This window comes from Urocampus carinirostris, chromosome 12 (genome assembly GCF_059441175.1).
Source record: "Urocampus carinirostris isolate Australia breed hairy pipefish chromosome 12, RoL_Ucar_1.0, whole genome shotgun sequence".
Classification (NCBI taxonomy): Eukaryota; Metazoa; Chordata; class Actinopteri; order Syngnathiformes; family Syngnathidae; genus Urocampus; species Urocampus carinirostris.
This window is the reverse complement of record NC_142360.1, coordinates 16,316,655-16,340,251: the sequence shown is the minus strand read 5'-3', so window position 1 is coordinate 16,340,251 and position 23,597 is coordinate 16,316,655. Positions and strand designations below refer to the sequence as shown.

The following is a 23,597-nucleotide window of genomic DNA, read 5'->3' as shown; positions in this document are numbered from 1 at the left end:
AGAAGGAAATATTTTGAGGGTGTGCCTAGTCTGGAAAATACGATATTTAAAACAGAAGCTGGTGACTATTTTATAAATAATACAGTAATAACAATGATTGAATCCTGCTTTACCGTGATAAACGGTTTCCATGTCCGCTCCAGATATTTGAAAGGATTGTCGACACTGTAGTTGGCCATCTGAGATTCTGAATCATTCGGCTTCTTTTCTGGCACAGCTTGTCTGGCTTGTTTAGGCATTCGGATATCCCAGAACATTAAGGTGCTTTGAAAACACACGTGTGAAAAACATGATATTAAATTTCATTAGGAGTAGTGCTGTTATTGAACCATATTGTTTGAGCTTTTACAGATTGGTAACAGTAAAGGAAATATGACTCAAATAATTCTTTGAAACACGTACTGTAAAAAAGACAACAAAAATGTTAGCATATGTTGGCTTAACACCATGTCCTCAAAATTATAGAAGAAGGCTGCAGCGACAAATACTGCAAACAAAAATCTATCATGAACACGTTACAAAGAAATGTGTTCCTGAAACGCAAATATTTTTCTCAGTAACAAATAGTATAACGCGTAAGTTTTGTATTTCTACTGTTATTACTACTTGGAGCATTGCTACATGACTCCTCTAAGAACCCTTTGAATGTTGAGTACTCTTACTTCACTTACGTTGTATGTACATCTCTCGATCTGGAAGAGGTAATTTATGATGGTCTTTATATCTACCCACAAAATACAACTAAATACAGTGATGGTGGCGCTTTCTCAAGCAGACAAAGAGACTGCTGAATTTCTCCTTATGGAGATATTCTCCCTACCGTTTATACAGTACTTGCATCTAAGCTGAATTTACAACTCTAAAATAAAATCGGAGTCAGTTTATACACGCTTGTTTGGTTGTGTGACAATAGTAGCAACTGGTAGGCAGCACGTGGGGAGAGGAACTTGGATTATACGTGAATAATAAACTCACGGGAAATTAATCTGGCAAAAGTGAGCACGGAATTAGCGGTAAAATAGTGCAGTATTTGGATCTTTTTATTTGTAAAATTATTTATGCAATACATCAAGCCTGGAGAAAAAAAACATCTTGGACAGTACCTAGAAATACTGAAAAAGATCTTCGAGTGGTTTGAAGCCCAGAGCTAAAATGGATATTGAATGTCTCGGCTTAGTGTTTTTGAGAGATTGCAGTAACGCGATACTTTTTGGTGACATTTTTGGTGGTACCTGAGTTACTTTTTAAATGAAGTAATTAGTAACTGTAACTAATTACTATTTTTCAGTAACCTGCTTAACACTAGTAGCGACACATTAATACCTGTATGTCTATTATCAAATGTTGCCATGGCAACGGCACCAGGCACTTCATCTCTTCATTAGAAGCAAGGATTACAAATTCTTGAATGATGTAGTTTATATTTTCCCGCACAATTCATCTAATGACTTACCTGTCAGGCGAGCAGGTAATAAATTGAACTGAATTATTGAATTTGTTCTCCACGGGAACTCCCTGAGCAGTAACCTAATCAGAAGTCAAAGAAAGTAACAGATTAATTAAATATAAATTAAACCTTTAAAAGATTGTGGATGCAACAAAATGGACATTTATTGACAGTTATATAGCCTGGTAAAGGGGTCATCAATCTTTTAGGAGCTGAGAACTACCAGTAACTCTTTCCCATTGATCGGTACGAAGGGGTACCAGTCAGATATGCAATTCTTTTACCCAAAAAAAGAAAATGTTTTTCTAAACAAGCAATTTTTATCATGTTGTGGCTGTTTTGTTACTGTGTCATAATCATGTTAATACTAAGTGGCTTATTTTAGGAATGGAGATTAAAAGATCATCAACCACTGAAAAAAGTGAAATGGGTGATTATGTATTCTGTACAGTGATCCCTCATTTATTTTGGGGTTAAGGTTCCAAAATAAACCCGTGATAGGCATTCGTGAAGAAGAAACCTCATTTAATTTCATTTTTACAAGTATTATTCAATTAAAGATTCTATTGTACACTGAAACCAAAGAACAAACCTGTTGAGTTTATTCTTTTTTTTTAATATTGGAGATTTCATAGGATGCCAGCTCCCCATTTTGACTATGATTGCGCACTGTTGTCTGTTGTTTTTACTATCACACCAATGTCCCTATCGGCCAATCACGTTTCTGTTCTTTGATTTTGCTTATCTGAAGGCTTCTCTCCTGGTCATCCTTTCAAATTCAAAACCTATTGATGTGTTATGTCTTTTTTCTACTAAAGTTTAACCTAACGAAACCCTTTTAACAGGCTCAAGCATTTGTTTAACCAAAAAAGTACAGTTTCTTACTTTCATTGTATTATAAATAACGACAGTACCATCAAAAAATTTTGAGCGGGAGACTGTTCAGCTTATCGGAATGCAAATCAGTGAAGTAACGATACAGTGAAACGTAAACTGCGTTATAGTGAGGGGATTAATGTATGATTGTTAGGCTAATTCTACAAAAGTGAGTTATGAGTTATTTCAAAGAATCATCCAAGTAAAGATACCATACATGCCAACTTTTTGACTTTAAAAAGCGGTCGATTTTATCACACACTCATTATCTTCGTGCGTGTAACACAATCCATCTCCAGAATATATAAAACACAAACATACACTTGTTTAAAACTGAAAGTGGCAAACTTATTCAAACACGGGACTCTAATGTGATCGTTGGAGTGGTTTATTTACACATACAAATTTAGTCTCGCTTCATATTAAAGCAGTCGTCGATTAAAGGATGTGTATGTAACTTCAAAATATTATATTTGCTGACGCCATCTTCTGACTGAAATAATCAGTGCAGCTCCTTTTATTGCACCTGCAAGCATGTGAAAATCTTAGAAGCGCTCGAATAAACTCTTTCTTTTTCATCTTTTTGGGGGTTTTGGTTGGCATTTATTATACTATATTTGAAACAGTGCTTGTCTGACTTTCACCATTTTCATCCTAGAATGAGGAGCATGAGCGTGATATTACTCTGTACCCCCAGCTGCTTTTCTACCCTACCTCTATGGCCAGAAAACAGGCTCTTTGAGCTCAGTTGGGCATTTTAACACATGCTTAATAGAGAAAATGTTTGAATTCTAACATTTTTAAGGACACATCAAACTACGCACCTAACCTTAGAAATACGAGTCACGAGTCAATATTTTTTTTCTTCTTGTTGTTTAAATTGGAAAACGTGGTAGACTTTTTCAAATTATCCTTAGGCGGTAAAAAAGTAGTAGTGTTATGCACAAAGCGGGAGTGTTGGTGTGTATGGGACACTGATCATGTCAATGATTTCTTATCTAGTTAGAAAACGGATATAACCCCTATTAAAACACATTTAATTTTAAAGCAAATAAATTAATTGTCTTCCAAGTAACTCAGAACTTTGGAATGGATGGAACGACTGCGTCTCCTTTCGGACCGTTCCCGAACGTACCAATTCCCTATGTACCATAATGATATCACAAAACATGAAGTTTTAAAAGTAATTAAAAAATCCAAGGCTATGAGGTGATAAAATAATGTTCTCACCGTACGTAATTATGTAGTTTTGAGGGGCATTCTCAAGTACAGAACATTACGCAAATTTTTCACTTCTTTGGCTTTCTAACAAGGTTAGCAACTTCAAGACCGCCATTTGATACTGCAAGCATCAGATATCTAAGCCCACGCCCATGGAATAACTGATCAATAGCGCTTCCTCTTTTCTACTGGCTCGCATGACGGCCGCGTGGTGGGGCCGAGCGGGCCTGCACTGCAGCCTTGAGTTTAGCACGTTGGCCCTACTTCGTGACCAACCAGAGCACGAGACCAAATCTCTCCACAACAAGTGAGAGGACGGTTTCAAATTAAGCACCATGTTTTCTGGTTCTTGGGAATGAGGGGTTTTTTTTTTAAAAAGGGAATCTCCCTAAATCGTCGAGTATTATAGCAGGAAACATTCTTTTTGTGCTAGAAACTTCCAGACTTTCCACAGTCAAAAACTCTTAAACTTGTAATCTCGTAATTTCCGGCGCCTCCACCCCCTTCTTTTTTTTCTATCATTAATTCTCTGTGTTAATAAATTGTGTGTCCTATTTCCATCGGCCTGGTTCATTAATTCCATTTTCTTGGGATTAGTAATTCATATTTGAACTCAAAGAGCTCAAGTAATTACGTAATTTGATTTTTTTATCAGTTTAGGAAATTCTAGCATCCTTCAGAGAAATAAAAAGATTTATGGTGGAGCACAAGCAACACCTAGGGGCAAATTTGTTTACTGATTGCAGTAAAGAATAATTCAATCCTAACAATTTTCAAAATTCAAGCTAGAAAAATGATTGGTGCCCCGTGTAGAAAAATCGCAACACTATAAATGTTTTCCATTGTTCAAGTTTTTAAATGTCATAGAAAATCCCAATGACATATCAGTAGTGAGCTAGTTTACAAATGGTGCAAATGCTACCGTTGTGTTTTTGGGAGGCAACTGGTACCCTGGGTATAACGTTGCTGACCCCTGGTCTGGTAGATCCCTGGTTCTCATGGTCTGTCAGGTTCGGTTTTTCTTTCCCACCCCTTTGTCTCAAACATCTAGTATATGTGCATGATTGCCCGAAACATAATTGCCGTTGTGTCAGGCACAAATTGTAAACTTTGCATAAGGTGCTCATACCTGGAATATCTGAGGTAGCCAGTGGACGTCTGTAATTGGTGCAACGTGACTGTTTTCTACTGCAGACATTGCACCGTAACGCACAAGTGGAGCTTTATGCTGTTTCTTGTCCTCAAGACCCTGTCAATTGAAAAAAAGCTGAACAGCGTTGAGAATGGATCAAAGAAAGAGTGCTACAATCTGTCAAGCTCATGTGATGCATACAAATATGTATGGTCAGAAATTTTAAATATATTCTTTTTTGTGTTGTTGGTATGAAGCTAGAGACAATTTTATGAGTTTTTTAAGAAGAGTGTCAAAATGTAGGTTTCTAATTCCACCACAGTAGGGAGTACAGTGACCCCTCGCTAATTTCTCAGTTATCGCTGGTTCAAGTGCTCCGTGGGATTTTTCATTCAGGTGTCTTACTTTTCAGCGATAACAGTTTATTGTGTATTGTGTTCTGATGGACAGCACACAGCAAATGCTATCACAGGTGCAGGTTAGGGAAGGTCTATTTTGTTAGGTGGGGGTGACTGCGTGGCTGGTGTATGCTGTCAGTCAAACAGCAAAATGTGGGCACATAAGCAGCTCACAAAGGAAACTACGAAACATTGCGCCAGATAGCTTTTAGTGCCTCGTTACATTGAAAAGAAATTCACCAATTAAAACAGACTCTGGGGAAAGTTAGAAGAACGCAAAGGAATAATAAGCACCAGCGGGTGCTGGGTGAACTCTTATTGGGTTTGAGAAACGCCTGACGAAGGCAATACCGACACTGCAGGTTCCGACTTATTGCTAGGGCTAGGCCGACACCTTTCTTAAGCCACCCTGCCGAGAGTTTATCTCACCAACACCATATCTATTACCCATGAAACGGATGACCTGGAGCTACAACTCATGGAAAACCGCTACATTTGGGACGGTTGTATTTTATTCATCACACAGACCTGGCTGAAGTTGAGGTTACCCGATGCTAGTGTGCAGCTAGCCAGATTGTCTCTAAATCTCTTTCTTACTCCACATCAATTTTGGTGTACTCTTGTCAATAAAGAACATTCATTCGACTGCAATTCCGTGTTTTGTATTATTATTTGTGGATCTATAGTAATTATTTGGTTACAGTCGTATACTTTCTGTCGGTAAAGACGTCATCTTGAGGTAAGTTTGACCCGTAGGAGCTTTTGTGAAAACTATTGGGAAAGTAACCCTGAGTATCCAAATGTCTTTTGATTCATCCTTTACTGGGAACATGATTGAGTTTGTTGATTTTTGTAATCAAGTAATTCAATGAAGAAAAAAATGAAATACAGTATTTTATTTTGTTGAAATAAAAACAGATATTATCATGAATGCACGCAATTATTTCTGTCTCTTATTTTCCTGTGAAAACAGGACAAATTATCTTCTGATATAAGGTGACTCATTGTGAGGCCTGTAACTCTCACTTTTATATTAATGCAAACAAATGTCCCGGCGTTGCTGGGCATTCTCGCTGGGTAAGGTTGTTGGGCCTTTGATTTATTGAAATGTGAGCACAAGAAACATTTGAATCAATCAAGGTGTTGGTTCCGATTGAAGATTGGATTTGACATCTCGGAGTGGTCCGTGTTCAGGAGCTGCAATACCCAATTTGGCCGCCGTAAGGCGTTAATGAGACACGCAAGACAGGATAGAAAAATGGTACAATGTATTGTTGGTTGAATCCCTTAACCACTAGGGTCATTCATAGGGGCACCATTGCTGTGGTGTGTCTTGGATGAGTTACAGCCTGGTGGCACCCATCCCTGTCCAGGACAACATTAGTGACATCTAAATCAGAGTATTTTACTTGGCTGATTAACAAACCAGCGGTGCCTGTAGCTTCCCCAATCACCATTAGGAAAAGAGTTGTTTAGATCCTGAATAAAAGGATGAATCACCGATTGTACCAATGCAATGCTTTTTTTGCAAAGATAAAATTGAGTAACTTCCTGCGGCACGGTAATGTGCCCTGGCACACTGGTTGAAAAAGACTACTCTAAATATGCATTTGCATGGAGCAAAACTCACGTGGTAAAACATGATTTACTGTTATATCTTACTTTAGACAAAAAAAGAAACAATCCACTCTCATTAAAGGATCCCTAATATTTTGTCAAATTATGTAATGTCTGTAGTGGGGCATAAGTGCCTGCAAGGCCTAGAAATGCCTATAGTGGAATGAAGACAAGACATATTCAACAATCCATCAAAATAATGGCACTTACCAGCATGTCAGTTTTAACAGCTTCATTTCTATGATGATGCCCGTGTTGGATGGGTTGTATATGTGAAACGTAAGCAGATATTTCCCATAACACAACCTAAGAGACACATATTGCAATTTCCATTACTACATATCGTTCAAAAACAATGAGCATCAGAAATAAGTGACAACAGGATCATAAAAGGTGATTCAAGGTTGAAAGCTGCAGCAGCAACATCAGGCAAGCCAAGACACACGGAGGAATCAAAGCAAGCACCTGGCCGTTTACGCAGCCGCCAACAATAACATTTGGATCTGAAGGACAGAACTCAAAGGCAAGAATGTCATCTGGGCACTCCAGCAATATCTACAACACAAAAACACACGTAACCATCAGTGCACATTTTATGGACATACAGTATCTGTAGAAAACACAAACAATTAGTATAGTGCAGGCTACTTTTTCATCAAAATTGATTGATTAAATAATTATCTTTTTATTGGATGACGTCCAGAGTGGCATTACAAAGCATCTATTAAATGTATATGAGAGTACAGCACTATTATTCATGGCTGATTTAACATTGCTATTTTATTTCGATTTCGATTTTATTGCACATGTGTGTTTTTCCTTTTCAGGCAGTTGCAACATACATCATATCACAAAGTTAACAAAAAGAAAAAAAGGATGAGAAGTAGGGGTGGGAGATACTTATATATTTTGTATTTATCAGATCAAAATAAATACAAAGTACCATAGTCAATATTCATACTGATACATTTAGCTTAGAAATTAACTGCCCGCTTGAGTTAGTTTACATTTACCATTTGAGCTTATTCACCTGGTTTAGTGGTAAAAAAATGACCAGGAAAAAAAGTAAATATAGTAACATCCTTAAAAATCCTAGTTATCAAAACTCAATTGAAAAATGTGGGCATCAATCCCACACATGCTGACATATGGACATTGATCCCACAACCTCTCTCTTGCTGAGCAAACGCTCCACCACTTGAACTATTTTCCCTGTCCTAGTAGGAAATAAATGACCAGAAAAAAAGGAAATGCATGAAATAAAAACTCAAATAGAAAATGTGAACATAGGCCGTCTACCTCTCATATGTTAGGCAAGCATTCTACCATTTGAGCTAATTCCACCAAACCAATCATCCATCCATCCGTGCCGTGCTGCCCTTCCGCCAAACCACTATTAAAAATGATCAGACAAAACTATATCTGTAATCAAGACTAAAACGGAGAATGCGGGCATCAATCCCGCTAGTTCTCACTTGTTAAGTGAGCACTCACTCAAAAATGATCAGAAAAAAAACTATAAAAACATTAACATCCTCCCTAACATGAGTAAACAAAACTCAACTCGAGAATGTGGGCATTTGAGCTAATTGAGAAAATAGGACTCAACCCCACTAACTCTCACTTGACCAGAAAAAGGTATATGTACAGTAACATCCTCGAAAATCTGAGTGGTCCATACTCAAAAGGTGCATGGGGTACAACTACTAGGGCATTGATCCCACTAGTCATTTTAAGCAAGAGCACTACCACTTAAGCTAAGTCCCTATCCTAGATTTTGAAAAGCATCACAACAAAAGAAATTGAACATTTCGTCATTGAGTACTCAAAATTTAAATGGAGAATGTGGGCATCGAACACACTAGCGAATGAACACTCTACCATTTAGGTTTATTCCCCGGTCAAAGTGAAAAAATCACCAAAGTAAAAGATAAGAGACATCCTTGAAAATATTATTTGAATGGAGAACGTAGACATTGATTCAAAAGATTCTCAAATGCCAAACGAGCACCATAAAGAAAAATGATAATTTAAGATAAAACAATATATATGATTTCCAGACACTAATCAAAATTTGAATGGAAAATATGTGCTTCAATGACAATACACTCCATATGTTAGGTGAGTGCTCTATTACTTGAGCTAATGCCTCCGTCCTGTAAGAGAAAAATTATCAAAGATACAGCCTTAAAACTATAAGTGATCATAATTCAAATGAAGACTGTGGGAATAAATTCCAGTACCTCCCACTTGCCAAGCAGGCGTTCCACCACATGAGCTATTTCTCCTGTCCAAACTAAAAACAACAAAAAAAGTAAAAAAAGAATAAAACAAGTATAACATCAAGTAAAATCCTCAACAATCCGAGTTATCCAAAAGAAAATGGAGAATGTGGGCATTAAATACCACTACCACTCACATACGGATGGAGTGGTCCATCAGTTCAGCAATACCTAAGCAAGCACTTGACCAATAGAACATATTCATCAGTTCAGCTAATTCCACAGTCAAAGTGACGATAAAATGGCCAAAGGAAAACAAATATATAAAAAATCCGAGACAATAAGAAATCAATATTTGAATGGAAAATGTGGGCATTGAATCCCACTACTTCTTACATGTTACGAAAGCTAATTGCCTGTAGTTGTAATGAAAATTTTAGGACAGAGAAACACATAAGAGCCAGACAATGGGCATCAATACCATGACCTCTCATTTGACCAGAAAAAAACTACATAAGCAGTAGGGTGGTCCTTAATGGGGGTCGAAATTTTTTTTTTTGAAATATTGGGCTCTGACCCCCCGCATATGTTCTTATATCGATAAAAACACACTGTGTGCAATTTTGAACAATTTGGATAATATTTAGAGGTAGCTCAACGACTTTGAAATTTCCCAAAATGGTAAAATTTTGGCAATTTTCGAGAAAAAACGGAAATCTTAACCCTATGTGTACGGCGTTTTAGAACATCCAATTTCAGTCCATTGCTTATAATTGTAACACAAGAAAAGTTACAAGTAACTTTGTACACTAGGTCTGATATAATGTGCGAAAAATCCTTATTTTTCATACCAAAATTTCAGAGGCCTTGAGCGACCTCTAAATATCCTTTGATTTTGATGAAACTTTGCCTAATTACGTTTTGTATATATTGGAACATATTTAAGGGGTCAGAGCATGAAATTTTAAAAGTCGAAAAATAAGGACCACCCTAATAAGCAGTCATATCCTCAGCAACACGAGTTATCCAAAAGCAAATGGAAGATGTGGGCATTGATCCCTCTACCACTTGAGATAATTCCCATTTAATTGGACTGAAATTTTTGGGACAGAGAAGCTCATAAGAGCCCGACAACGGTTATCAATACCATTACTTCTCATTTGACCAGAATAAAACTACAAATGTGGTAACACACTCAACACTCTGAGTTGTCCAAAAGCAAATGGAAAATGTGGGCATTGATCCCACTACCTCTTACATGCAAATCAATCGCTCTACCACTTGAGCTAGTTCCCCTTTACATACACTTAAAATTTTAAGACAGATAAACTTATAAGAGCCACAATGGTTATAAACACCATTACTTCTCATTTGACCAGAATAAAACGACAAATGCAGTAACATACTCAACACTTTGAGTTGTCCAAAAGTAAATGGAGAATGTAGGCATTGATCCCACTACCTCTTACATGCTAAGCGAGCGCTCTACCACTTGCGCTAATTCCCCTGTACGTACACCAAAATTTTTAAGACACAGAAACTCATAAGAGCCACAATGGTTATAAACACCATTGCTTCTCATATGACCAGAATAAAACGACAAATGCAGTAACATACTTAACACTCTGAGTCTTCCAAAAGTAAATGGAGAATGTGGGCATTGATCCCACTACCTCTTACATGCGAAGCAAGCGCTCTACCACTTGAGCTAATTCCCCTGTACATACACCAAAAATTACATTATTGACACCCTTCAAGAGAAACTCATAAGAGCCCCCAATGGTTATAAACACCATTACTTCTTCCACTTAATTCCTCTACCACTCATACACTAAGGGAGTGCTCTATCAGTTAAGCTAATTCCAAAATCAAAGATAGGATAAAATAGCCAAAGGAAAACATAGATTTAAAATATCCTAGACAATAAGAAATCAATATTTCAATGGAGAATGTGGGCATTGAATCCCATTACTTCTCACGTTACGCCAGCTAATTGCCTGCAGTTCGAAGGAAAATTTTAAGACAGAGAAACTCATAAGAGCCACAATGATTATAAACACCATTACTTCTTATTTGACCGGAATAAAACGACAAATGCAGTAACATACTCAACACTCTGAGTTGTCCAAAAGCAAATGGAGAATGTGGGCATTGATCCCACTACCTCTTACATGCTAAGCAAGCGCCCTACCACTTGAGATAATTCCACTCTACATACACCTAAATTTTTAAGACAGAGAAACTCATAAGCGCCACAATGATTATAAACCCCATTACTTCTCATTTGACCGGAATAAAACGACAAATGCAGTAACATACTCAACACTCTGAGTTGTCCAAAAATAAATGGAGGATGTGGGCATTGATTACACTACCTCTTACATGCTAAGCAAGCGCTCTACCACTTGAGCTAATTCCCCTCTACATACACCTAAAATTTTAAGACAGAGAAACTCATAAGAGCCCCACAATGGTTATCAATACCATTACTTCTCATTTGACCAGAATAAAACGACAAATGCAGTAACATACTTAACACTCTGAGTTGTCCAAAAGCAAATAGAGAATGTGGGCATTAATCCCACTACCTCTTACATGCAAAGCAAGCGCTTTACCACTTGAGCTAATTCCCCTTTACATACACCTAAAATTTTAAGACAGAGAAACTTATAAGAGCCACAATGGTTATAAACACCATTACTTCTCATTTGACCAGAATAAAACAACAAATGCAGTAAGACACTCAACACTCTGAGTTGTCCAAAAGTAAATGGAGAATGTGGGCATTGATCCCACTACCTCTTACATGCTAAGCAAGCGCTCTACCACTTGAGCTAATTCCCCTGTACATACACCAAAATTTTTAAGACAGACTACCTCATAAGCGCCACAATGGTTATCAATACCATTACTTCTCATTTGACCAGAATAAAACGACAAATGCAGTAACAGACTTAACACTCTGAGTTGTCCAAAAGCAAATAGAGAATGTGGGCATTGATCCCACTAACTCTTACATGCAAAGCAAGCGCTCTACCACTTGAGCTAATTCCCCTTTACATACACCTAGAATTTTAAGACAGAGATACTTATAAGAGCCACAATGGTTATAAACACCATTACTTCTCATTTGACCAGAATAAAACGACGAATGCAGTAAGACACTCAACACTCTGAGTTGTCCAAAAGCAAATGGAGAATGTGGGCATTCATCCCACTACCTCTTACATGCTAAGCAAGCGCTCTACCACTTGAGATAATTCCCCTCTACATATACCTAAATTTTTAAGACAGAGAAACTCATAAGCGCCACAATGATTATAAACCCCATTACTTCTCATTTGACCGGAATAAAACGACAAATGCAGTAACATACTCAACACTCTGAGTTGTCCAAAAGTAAATGGAGAATGTGGGCATTGATCCCACTATCTCTTACATGCTAAGCAAGCGCTCTACCACTTGAGCTAATTCCCCTCTCCTTACTCCTACAATTTTAAGATAGAGAAACTTATAAGAGCCACAATGGTTATAAACACCATTACTTCTCATTTGACCAGAATAAAACGACAAATGCAGTAACATACTCAACACTTTGAGTTGTCCAAAAGCAAATGGAGAATGTGGGCATTGATCCCACTACCTCTTACATGCTAAGCAAGCGCTCTACCACTTGAGCTAATTCCCCTGTACATACAACAAAATTTTTAAGACAGACTAACTCATAAGCGCCACAATGGTTATCAATACCATTACTTCTCATTTGACCAGAATAAAACGACAAATGCAGTAAGACACTCAACACTCTGACTTGTCCAAAAGCAAATGGAGAATGAGGGCATTGATCCCACTACCTCTTACATGCGAAGCAAGCACTCTACCACTTGAGCTAATTCCCCTGTATATATGTAACCGCCGTGTACGTGTCCCACCAAAGATCCACATTCACGCTGGACTGGATGATGAGGTTTTTATTATTACAGTTTCTGCAAATGGATGAGTCACAACATTAGCTTTTTCTGCTGGCTTTGATCTCTTTGATCTCTTTGTAGTTCTCTCTCGTAAGACTAACAGCAAAGCATATCAAAGAGCTTTCTTTTCACTTTACAGAAAATACATTTTAGAATATCGCAATACATTTTTACATCTTTACATTTTAACAAGATACTTTTAACAAGAGATCGTATAGTGGATTTTTAATGTTTACAATGAATTCAACATGTTTTTCTTTAGTCTGAATTTTAACCAACATCATCCTTTTTTAATGTATATGAAAAAATAGGAATAAAAACAATAATGAGTATAAAAATGGGTACAATTTACCTGCAAATGGATGAGTCACAACATTAGCTTTTTCTGCTGGCTTTGATCTCTTTGATCTCTACAAGGGGAATTCATAATTTAGTAAAACAGAAACAAAACGAAAATAAACCTAAACAGCTTGACAATATCAATCACACTACTATGCATGGTGAGAGATTTGTCAGCTGGGGTTATAATGTTTAAAATTAACTTCTTTTGTGGAGCACCAAAAGATAGGTCTTACCTTTGTAGTTCTCTCTCGTAAGACTAACAACAAACCCCGCCTCCTGGTCACATGTTAGAAGCCAAAACCAAACCCCACCCCATACCAGCAGATGGCACTGTTGGACTCATCATTGCAGGACATTTACCAAAAACTATACACATATTTCAGCAGGAATTTCAATAAAACAAAAGTTATTATTACACCCGTTACATACACCCCCCTGAAATTCTGCTAAATATGGGAGTGCTACACTAAACAGAAAAAAAATCATATGCCAAAAAGGCAAATACTGATGAAAAAGAGGACACGAAAACTGGTACAGTATTACAAGGAACAAACTGAAGTGCATGTCAGTTCTAAAACTCTCCCAAAAAGGAGTGTGAAAAGAAAGGAGGCGATCAAACTCCTAACTAAGCACAGACTCAAAGATGCCTGTTACATCTCTGAAATATCAAACATTGTTCCTGTAGTTGTAAGTGCTCACATAAGCACAATTCTTGTTTCTTACTCAAGCTTTGTTACTCAAACTGAAAGTGCATCTCTAATGAACTTAAACTAGGAACTAGCAGATATTGCAGACAGAGAATTGTCACCTACCAACTGGTCATTCATCTGACAAATAAGACGACTAGGAGGCCTGATGGACTGGCGGACCCTAAGACCATAACGGTTAGGTTGAGCACAAATAACCTGAGCTTGAGGGTCTGGGACAGTCAAGTCTAAACAGTCAGTATCAGGGGAGTCTGTGTCCGAATGATCAGTGTTCAATGGGGTCTCGTCTGGGAGGACAGTGTGTGGTGGGCCCATACCCAAAGGGATCATGTTTTCAGAGCACTGTGATGGGCTTTCCGTATTGTCACTTGAAGTATGGTGAACATCCTGTTCAGGGATGTGCTGACTTCCTCGACTGGATGTATCGACTGTGAGAGAATCAGACTGGGCATCAGATCTGCTGTCTAGTGCGTTATCCTCCACCTCTGGATGAACTTGCTCTTCACCTGCCTGTATCACCCAGTTTACTGTACGGACATCACTGTCTTCAACCGCTTCAGGTAAATCAGGGCATACATCACTTCCATGCATAGCAGCATCACACCCTGAGTGTTCAGATTCGCTGGCCAGATCATCCTCACAGGGCAAGAAGCTAACAGAGAGCAGCAAATTCCTGTGAACTACCTTCTCTTTGCCCGTCAGGCAATCCTTGACTCTGTAGACATTGAGATCAGGCTTGACTGATATGACTTCATACGGGGTCGACTCCCACTTATCCGCAACTTTGCGTTTTCCCGGGACACCTCTGTTGGCGATCAACACCCGGTCTCCCACGACGAGGGGTGATCCTTTGGCCCTACGGTTGTACAGCTTGGCATGGCGAGTCTGTTCTCTGAGAGTATTCCTCTGTACAATCTGAGCAGCTTCATGTAGATCTTTCTTCAGATGGCTTACAAAGTCAGAGTAGCTGACAACAGCATCATTGGTATTAGCATGTTGAAACATGACATCGACAGGGAGACGAGGGATCCTACCAAACACTAGGTAAAACGGTGCAAACCCTGTTGTCTCATGCTCTGTGCAGTTATAGCAGAATGTGAGCTGCTGTAGCATTTGTGGCCACTTTGCTTTGGGCTGAGGTGGAAGGGTTCTGATCATATCTCCCAATGTTCGGTTAAATCGTTCTGCGATACCATTTCCCATGGGGTGGTACGGAGTCGTATGGGATTTCTGCACCCCTGCCATCTCTAGAAGCTCTTTGATCAGTTTGCTCTCAAAATTGGCTCCCTGATCAGAGTGGATACGCCGAGGGAAACCATAGACAAGGAAGAAATCCTGCCACAGACGGCGAGCAACTTGTTTGGCGGTTTGATTCCTGCAAGGGAAGGCGTGCGCCATTTTGGAGAAATGATCAGTTACGACCAGGACATCTACAGACTTGTTCTCTTGCTCAGCAGTCCAAAAGTCTATACAGACCAACTCCATAGGCTCAGAGGTGACTATGTTCTTGAGTGGTGCACGGTTGTGTGGTTCCGGTGTTTTCCCTACTACACAACGCTGACAGGATTTGACATAATTCACAACATCACGTTCCATGCCATTCCAGAAGAATCGTTGCCTCACCAGAGACAAAGTACGGTTCTGGCCTTGGTGACCTGCTGAGTCATGTAAACCGTGAAGGACTTTTTGTTTCAATGAATCAGGCACCACAAACTGGAAGATTTTCTTGGCCATGTGAGGATCTTTCCTTATTTTGTAGAGCATGCCATTCTGTATGGTGAGTCTGCTCCAATGCTTCAGTAGTTTCATCACACTAGGCGACTCGACAGCTCTCTCACGCCTGGTAGGTCTCTTGTGTCTATGCACAAAGTACATGGTTCTGCTTATTGTGTTGTCCTGTTCTTGTAAACCAACAAGCTGACTCTGTGGGAGTGCCGTTGACTGATCTCCCTTCTGCAGAAGATTGAAGTTGGCATCCGTTCCCAGCACTTGACCCACGCCACCAGTGGACTGAGCACTGAGGACAGCAGCAACTTCTTCTGATGTCACAGAACCATTGGAGCCTGATGGAATTGCCCTTTTTACTGACTCATCTGATGTCCCAGCACTCTCGTCTACAACAGCATGACAATTGTTGGATACTCTGAACACCTCTTGCACAGTACTGTTGTTCACCCCATTGACTTGGTCCAAGAGCGAGGTATAGGGCTCGTTAACAAGGCGATGACCCACACATGACCGCACAAATGGCTCACGGCTTAGAGCGTCAGCTACGATGTTCTTTGGGCCAGGAATGTACTTCAGGTCAAAATTGTATGCAGCTAGCTTCGCTACCCACCGCTGTTCACACGCATCAAGTCTTGGTTTGGTCAAAATGTATGTTAACGGATTATTGTCCACGTGGTGAAGTGTCTTCCTTTCAACCAATGGCTGAATTTATCACATACCGCCCATTTCAAGGCAAGAAATTCGAGCCGGTGTGCAGGATAGTTGAGCTGGGAGCGAGAGAGCGTTTTACTTGCAAAGGCGACTGGTCTGGCTACTTTTCCATCAGGTGGCAGCTGTGACAGGACTGCTCCAATCCCATCGAAGGATGCGTCGACAGCCAGAATAAATGGCGCATCAAAATCTGGGTGGGCCAGAGTGACACCTGTCACGAGGTTGTGCTTCAGTGTTTCAAATGCGTTCTGGCATGCATCGGACCAATCAGCAGGCGTCAGCTTCACTCGACCTTTCCTCACTAGTTTGCGGCCTTTCTTGCACTTATGCTGGGCACCAGATTCAGATGTGAGCCTGAACAGAGGTTTTGCCTTCGCAGAACATGCTTCAATGAAGCTTTGGTAATACATCACCATGCCTAGAAAAGATCTGATTTTACTAGGGCATGGCGTCTTGCCATCAGACTCCATTAGGTCAGCGACTTGTACGTCATTTATCGCTCTCACCTTCTCGGGGTCAGTCCGAATTCCATCCTCACTGATGACATGCCCAAGAAATTTCACAGTCCGTCTGAGGAAAAAACACTTTTTGGGTGCGAGCTTGAGGTTGTGTTCCTTGAGGCGAGTAAACACCATCTGCAGGCGTTGGAGTGCAACTTCCTCTGTGGGGGCAAACACCATCAGATCGTCGAGGTAACATAATAGGCTCATGAAATTCTGATCACCGAATATCGACATCATCATCCTCATAAATGTTGCTGGGCTGTTGCATAGTCCCTGAGGGAGCCGGTTGTACTCGTGAAGCCCGAAGGGTGATGAGAATGCCGTGTACTTTTTGTCTTCAGGGTGCAAGGGGACATTGTAGTAGCCTGACGTCAGGTCCATCGTGGAGAAAAAGGCATTTCCCCCAAGTGCGGCCAAAGCATCAGCTTGATGCGGTAGTGGGTAGGCATCCTTTATGGTTCTCGCATTAAGCCTTCTGAAATCAGTACATACCCTTAGTTCTCCATTCCGCTTCCATATGAGAACAAGCGCAGATGCATAGTCGCTAGTCGACTTCTGAATAATTCCTTTCTCTTCCATCTCATTCAGAGTCGTCCTCAGTTTTTCATACTGACTTGGTGGTATACGTCTGTAGGGTAGACGGAACGGCTTATCATCAACAAGGTGGATACGATGTACAAACTCTTTGGCCTCTCCACAGTCCATCTTATGGCGAGAAAAGATTGACTCGAATTGTTCGATGATATGAAGGAGCTTGTCTTTACACTGCAGCGAAACCTCACATGACTTCAGGTCAATGTCTTGCAGTCCCAGAGCTTCCAATGTACGCATCATGTCCTCTTCTGACCTGGGTCGGACCTCTATGCTCTGTACACTCTGCACGTTGCACTTGACCTCCTCTGCATTGGGCAGGTCTTCCGCTGCGATACAAGGAGACACATCTGCAATTTTCCTGTTTCTCCTCAGCACCACAACTCTGTCCGTGGGATTAAAGACTTTAACAGGCACCCATCCATCTCCCCAGAGTGGAGTAACAACTCGTCCGACAAGGACTTTTCTGGGCCCAGCCTTAGATTGGGTTGGCTCCACGACCACTGTGCTGCCCGCTGACGTCCCGGCCAACTCAGGTAACTTGCCCCAAATAACGTACTCGGTCCGTGGATTCAGCGTCACGCAACTCTTGATTTTTACTGTCCCTACCTTGTCTGGAATGCAATCACCTCTCCATCTCTCTGTGTTAGAAAGCATTGACAGGAATTGACTGTGGTTATCGGACAGACCGTTGTCAGGAGTGGAAACTAATCTCCAATAGCCATCAGTACTTTTCAATTGAGTCAAAATATATTTGATGGCATTGCTGCCAAGGATCATCTGTTCTGTCTGGCCTGGCACAACCATTACTGGCATTATCATTTGGCACCCGTAAACTGTGACCTGAATGTCGTACATGTCTCTGGGAGAAACTTGGTGTCCACCGCAGCCTACAATGACATAATTATCGGCCGTGTAACTCATCATATCAGGGAATTGCTGTAGGAGGGACTTAGCAGTGTCCTCACTTACTGTACAAGCCATCGACCCGCTGTCTAACAGCGCTCTGAAAGTGGGGCCTTCTTGCACAAGTACAGGTGTGTAAAACAGTTCGTCAGTCTCCGCTATTCTCTGAAACCCCTGAAAGATCAGCTTCTTCGATGGAGGTATCGTGTTGCTATACAACTCATAAATTGATTTATTGTCTTGCATGTCAGGCATCACATTAGTGGTGGGAGGTATACTCAGTTGATCTGCACTGTTCTCCCCTAAGCGCAGATCAGTTAGTTTCCCTGAGGCAGTGGGACAACTTTCGTCACTGGACAATCACGTCGAGAATGCCCTGGGGCATGGCAGTGAAAGCAAAGGTTTTTGTCTCGGCAATGAGAGAGAGCACTGTGTTCGACTTCTTTGCAAATGATACATGGCTTGGCAGTGAAACCATTCATTCTGTCTCCAGGTCGCCTGGTTGGAGCTCGCCTTCTCTCTTGAAACTGGTTTGACGTAACACGTATCAGAACTTTCTCCAACATACTAATAACGTCCGTTAGAGGGACATACTGTGGGCTCGAAGTCTGAGGTGGCTCGTGCATGAGGGTTGGACCATAGTTCACCTCAGCTTTGTGTACGGCAATTTCCGCTCTATTCGCAGGTTGTCGTAGGGAAGCTGCTTTGTAGCTCTTCTCAGCGTGGTATTCATTCAGCACCTCTAGTACTTCACATGCTGACCACTTATCGATGGTTCTAGATCTGTAAGTGAGTGCCAGTTCTTTGCAAGGGCAGTTCCTAATAAACATGCGAGCAACCTCTATTTCAGGGTTGTCAAATGTTTTGCCCTGCTCACTCAAGCAGTCAGAGGCAAGGTCAGCTGCTCTGTTTAGTCTCAGCCAGTAGTCATAGGGGTCTTCCTGGTCTTTGGGCAAAGTTGAATAAAAGTCAGCTAAAGGGACAGCAGAGTACTTGGTACAGCTAAAGTGTTTCCTGAGAAGACTATAAATCATGTCAGGACGGGTATAGACGTCTATATTACTGTTTCTAATGCCAAACCTAACTACATCTTTAGCTTTTCCTCTCAAATGCATAAGGATTTCCTCTGCTTGCTCTTCAAGTCTCACATTACTCTTTTTAATAAATGTCCTCATTAGATCTTCCCACTCATGTATTTTTATTGAGTCTGAGCCATCCCCAATAAATGACGGCGGTTCCTTAACCTTTCTCTGCGTAACCACCCGAACCTGTGATCCATCTGACACATGACTAGGCTGACTCAATCTGTTTGCTACATCTTGTGTGGCAGCAGCGTTAGGAGCTACTATATTATGTGACTGTATATTTGAGAAAATGCTATCAGCCAATTTATGTCCTATCTCCTGAATAATATTTGTCATGTGATCAGCTAAACCCTCAGAAATTTCACTCGTGGAATTTGGCGTAGATGTGGGTCTGACCTGAGGTGAAGGTAGGCTAGCATGTTGGTCTGCTGCATTACCAGCAATACCAAAACTATATGCACCCGTGCCAATCAGAAGCCCTGGATGACTGCTGAGATACGCAAACAACTAAAAGTACGGAACCTTGTCTTTAAATCTGGTGACATGGAGGCGCTGAGATCAGCGAGGGCTAACCTGAACCGTGCTATCAGACTAGCAAAGCGAACGTACAGTCAAAAAATCCAGGAACGTTTCCTCAACAAAACCAACACCAGGGATATGTGGAAAGGCATTCAGGCCATTACCAAATACAAGCCAACCACCGCCCCAGTGCAGGACACTAGCATGGACTTTCTGAATGACCTCAACAAATTCTTTGGAAGGTTCGAGGCACAAAACGGCACCACTGCAGCGAAAGCGGTTCCAAATCAGGACGAAAGAGCACTCCACCTGGACTCATCTGACGTGAGGAAGACCCTGAGAAGGGTCAACACAAGGAAGGCTCCAGGCCCGGACAACATTCCGGGGCGGGTACTTAGGGAGTGCGCCGATCAGCTGGCTTGTGTACTAACAGACATTTTCAACACCTCGCTAGACCAAGCCAAAGTACCATCATGCTTCAAATTTGCCAACATCATCCCAGTGCCAAAGAAACCCCAGATCTTATCACTCAACGATTACCGGCCCGTTGCACTGACTCCTATCATAATGAAGTGCTTTGAGAGACTGGTTAAAGAGCACATCACCTCCAGTCTCCCCTCCTCATTCGACCCCTTTCAGTTTGCCTACAGGACAAACCGCTCCACCAGGGATGCCATCTCCTCTGCGCTTCACCTGAGCCTGACACATCTAGAGGAGAAGAACACCCATGTGCGGATGCTGTTCCTGGACTTCAGTTCAGCATTCAACACCATCATCCCACAACATCTGGTGGACAAAATGAGACTCCTGGGTCTCAACACCCCCCTGCGGAACTGGCTGCTGGACTTCCTCTGTGACAGACCCCAATCAGTGCGGATAGGTCAGAACAGTTCAGATGTCATCTACCTCAGCACGGGCTCCCCCCAAGGCTGCGTCCTAAGCCCCTTGCTGTTCACCTTGATGACACACGACTGTGTCCCTAGGTCCGCCACAAACCACATCGTGAAGTATGCTGACGACACAACAGTGGTGGGCCTCATCAGGGATGACAACGACCTGGCCTACAGAGAGGAGGTGGAGCAGTTGGTGGGCTGGTGCAGGGACAACAGCCTGGTCCTGAATGTCGACAAAACTAAAGAGATCATTGTCGACTTTAGGAAAAACCAGCCCAACCATGCCCCACTTTGCATCAACAACAAGGCTGTGGAGGTTGTCAGCAGTATCAAGTTCCTAGGGGTGCACATTACAAACAAACTCACCTGGTCCGTAAACACTGCATCACTGGTTAAGAGGGCACAGCAGCGCCTGTACTTCCTGCGGAGGATGAGGAGAGCCCACCTGCCCCCACCCTCCCTCATTACATTCTACAGGGGCACCATAGAGAGTATCCTGACCAGCTGTATCTCTGTGTGGTGTGGAGGCTGCAGCGCTACCGACTGGGGTAGTGTGAGGAGGGTAACGAGGACAGCAGAGAAAATAATCGGGACTACACTTCCCTCCATTCAGGACATTGGCCAGAAGCACTGCCTATCCCATGCTAAAAACATTACCGGGGACCCCTCTCACCCCCATCATGGACTGTTCACTCTGCTAGCCTCTGGGAAGAGGTACTGCAGTGTGCGGTGCAGGACCACCAGGCTCCGCAATAGTCTAGTCCCCCTGGCCATTAGACTGTTAAATGGTCAATCTAACATATAGTTAACTTAAATCTAAACGGCTGCTAATCTGACTTTTGCACTACTGGCAGTTTTTTTTATAGCTTGCCACTCCTTGCACATTGCTCTCTGCACTATTGTAATTACAGCGTTATTGTTACAGTGTTAATGTTACTGTGTACCTGACTTGTTAACCTGACTGCCCATTTTGCGCATCTGGTTAGCTACTCTTCTTGCACTATCGGCACTATGGTAAAATACTATACGTAGCCAAAATACAATACAACATTATTTATATCTGTACATTCAAGGAAACTGTGGGGGTCAGATGCATCGACATTTCGTTCTGTATACACGTGTACTAGAATGACAATAAAGTAGATCTGAATCTGAATCTGAATCTGAATCTGATTATAGGTGCTGACACTGGAAACTGCCTCTACTCTATGTGTAACACCAACTGGGGTAGAACTATCATCAGAGGGGATGGGGGTAAACATGCCCCTGCCCCTGCCAAAGTGAATAGGTGTGTCAAATTGTGGAGCTAACACATTGCTCTGATTAAACATGTTTCAAAGATTAACAGAAAAAAAATGTAAATAAGTCAAAATCACAAAATAAATCAGCAGCCTGCGTATCACTGTGACACTGCACTGTAATGAGCTAAACAATATCGCTCATGTAACTAAAATTTCAAATACTGTAAGTTGATGTGGCTGGTAGGACAGTCCTCGGTTCGGCGAGTTTGATAGAAGTCACGGGTCACGGCACCAATGTAACCGCCGTGTACGTGTCCCACCAAAGATCCACATTCACGATGGACTGGATGATGAGGTTTTTATTATTACAGTTTCTGCAAATGGATGAGTCACAACATTAGCTTTTTCTGCTGGCTTTGATCTCTTTGATCTCTTTGTAGTTCTCTCTCGTAAGACTAACAACAAAGCATATCAAAGAGCTTTCTTTTCACTTTACAGAAAATACATTTTAGAATATCGCAATACATTTTTACATCTTTACATTTTAACAAGATACTTTTAACAAGAGATCGTATAGTGGATTTTTAATGTTTACAATGAATTCAACATGTTTTTCTTTAGTCTGAATTTTAACCAACATCATCCTTTTTTAATGTATATGAAAAAATAGGAATAAAAACAATAATGAGTATAAAAATGGGTACAATTTACCTGCAAATGGATGAGTCACAACATTAGCTTTTTCTGCTGGCTTTGATCTCTTTGATCTCTACAAGGGGAATTCATAATTTAGTAAAACAGAAACAAAACGAAAATAAACCTAAACAGGTTGACAATATCAATCACATTACTATGCATGGTGAGAGATTTGTCAGCTGGGGTTATAATGTTTAAAATTAACTTCTTTTGTGGAGCACCAAAAGATAGGTCTTACCTTTGTAGTTCTCTCTCGTAAGACTAACAACAAACCCCGCCTCCTGGTCACATGTTGGAAGCCAAAACCAAACCCCACCCCATACCAGCAGATGGCACTGTTGGACTCATCATTGCAGGACATTTACCAAAAACTATACACATGTTTCAGCAGGAATTTCAATAAAACAAAAGTTATTATTACACCCGTTACATATACACCAAAATTTTTAAGACACAGAAACTCATAAGAGCCCCACAATGGTTATGAACACCATTGCTTCTCATTTGACCAGAATAAAATGACAAATGCAGTAAGACACTCAACACTCTGACACTACCTCTTACATGCAAAGCAAGTGCTCTACCACTTGAGCTAATTCCCCTCTACATACACCTAAATTTTTTTTTATTTTTTTTTACTTTTTATTTCTCACACCAATTTTGACAGAGGTTTGATTCCACCATCTTACATCAACACAAAATATATACGCTTGACACACTCATAAATAACAGAAGGAACAATAAAGAAGAAAAAATACTATTAATAGAAAAGAAGAATAAATGTTCATACA

The 23,597-nt window shown here is 40.9% G+C and overlaps 1 protein-coding gene across 1 annotated transcript in view; it reads right to left on the bottom strand.

Moving 5' to 3' along the window:
* The window catches only part of dnai3 (dynein axonemal intermediate chain 3), a 68,071-nt gene that overhangs the window by 15,467 nt on the left and 29,007 nt on the right, over positions 1 to 23,597 (bottom strand). Inside the window, exons 10-14 of the mRNA XM_088350521.1 lie at positions 7,157 to 7,246; positions 6,902 to 6,997; positions 4,674 to 4,793; positions 1,454 to 1,527; positions 114 to 264 (exon numbers count right to left, since the gene is read on the bottom strand). Coding sequence (XP_088206647.1) covers positions 114 to 264; positions 1,454 to 1,527; positions 4,674 to 4,793; positions 6,902 to 6,997; positions 7,157 to 7,246 — 531 coding nt within the window. The remainder of the gene's footprint in view (positions 1 to 113; positions 265 to 1,453; positions 1,528 to 4,673; positions 4,794 to 6,901; positions 6,998 to 7,156; positions 7,247 to 23,597) is intronic.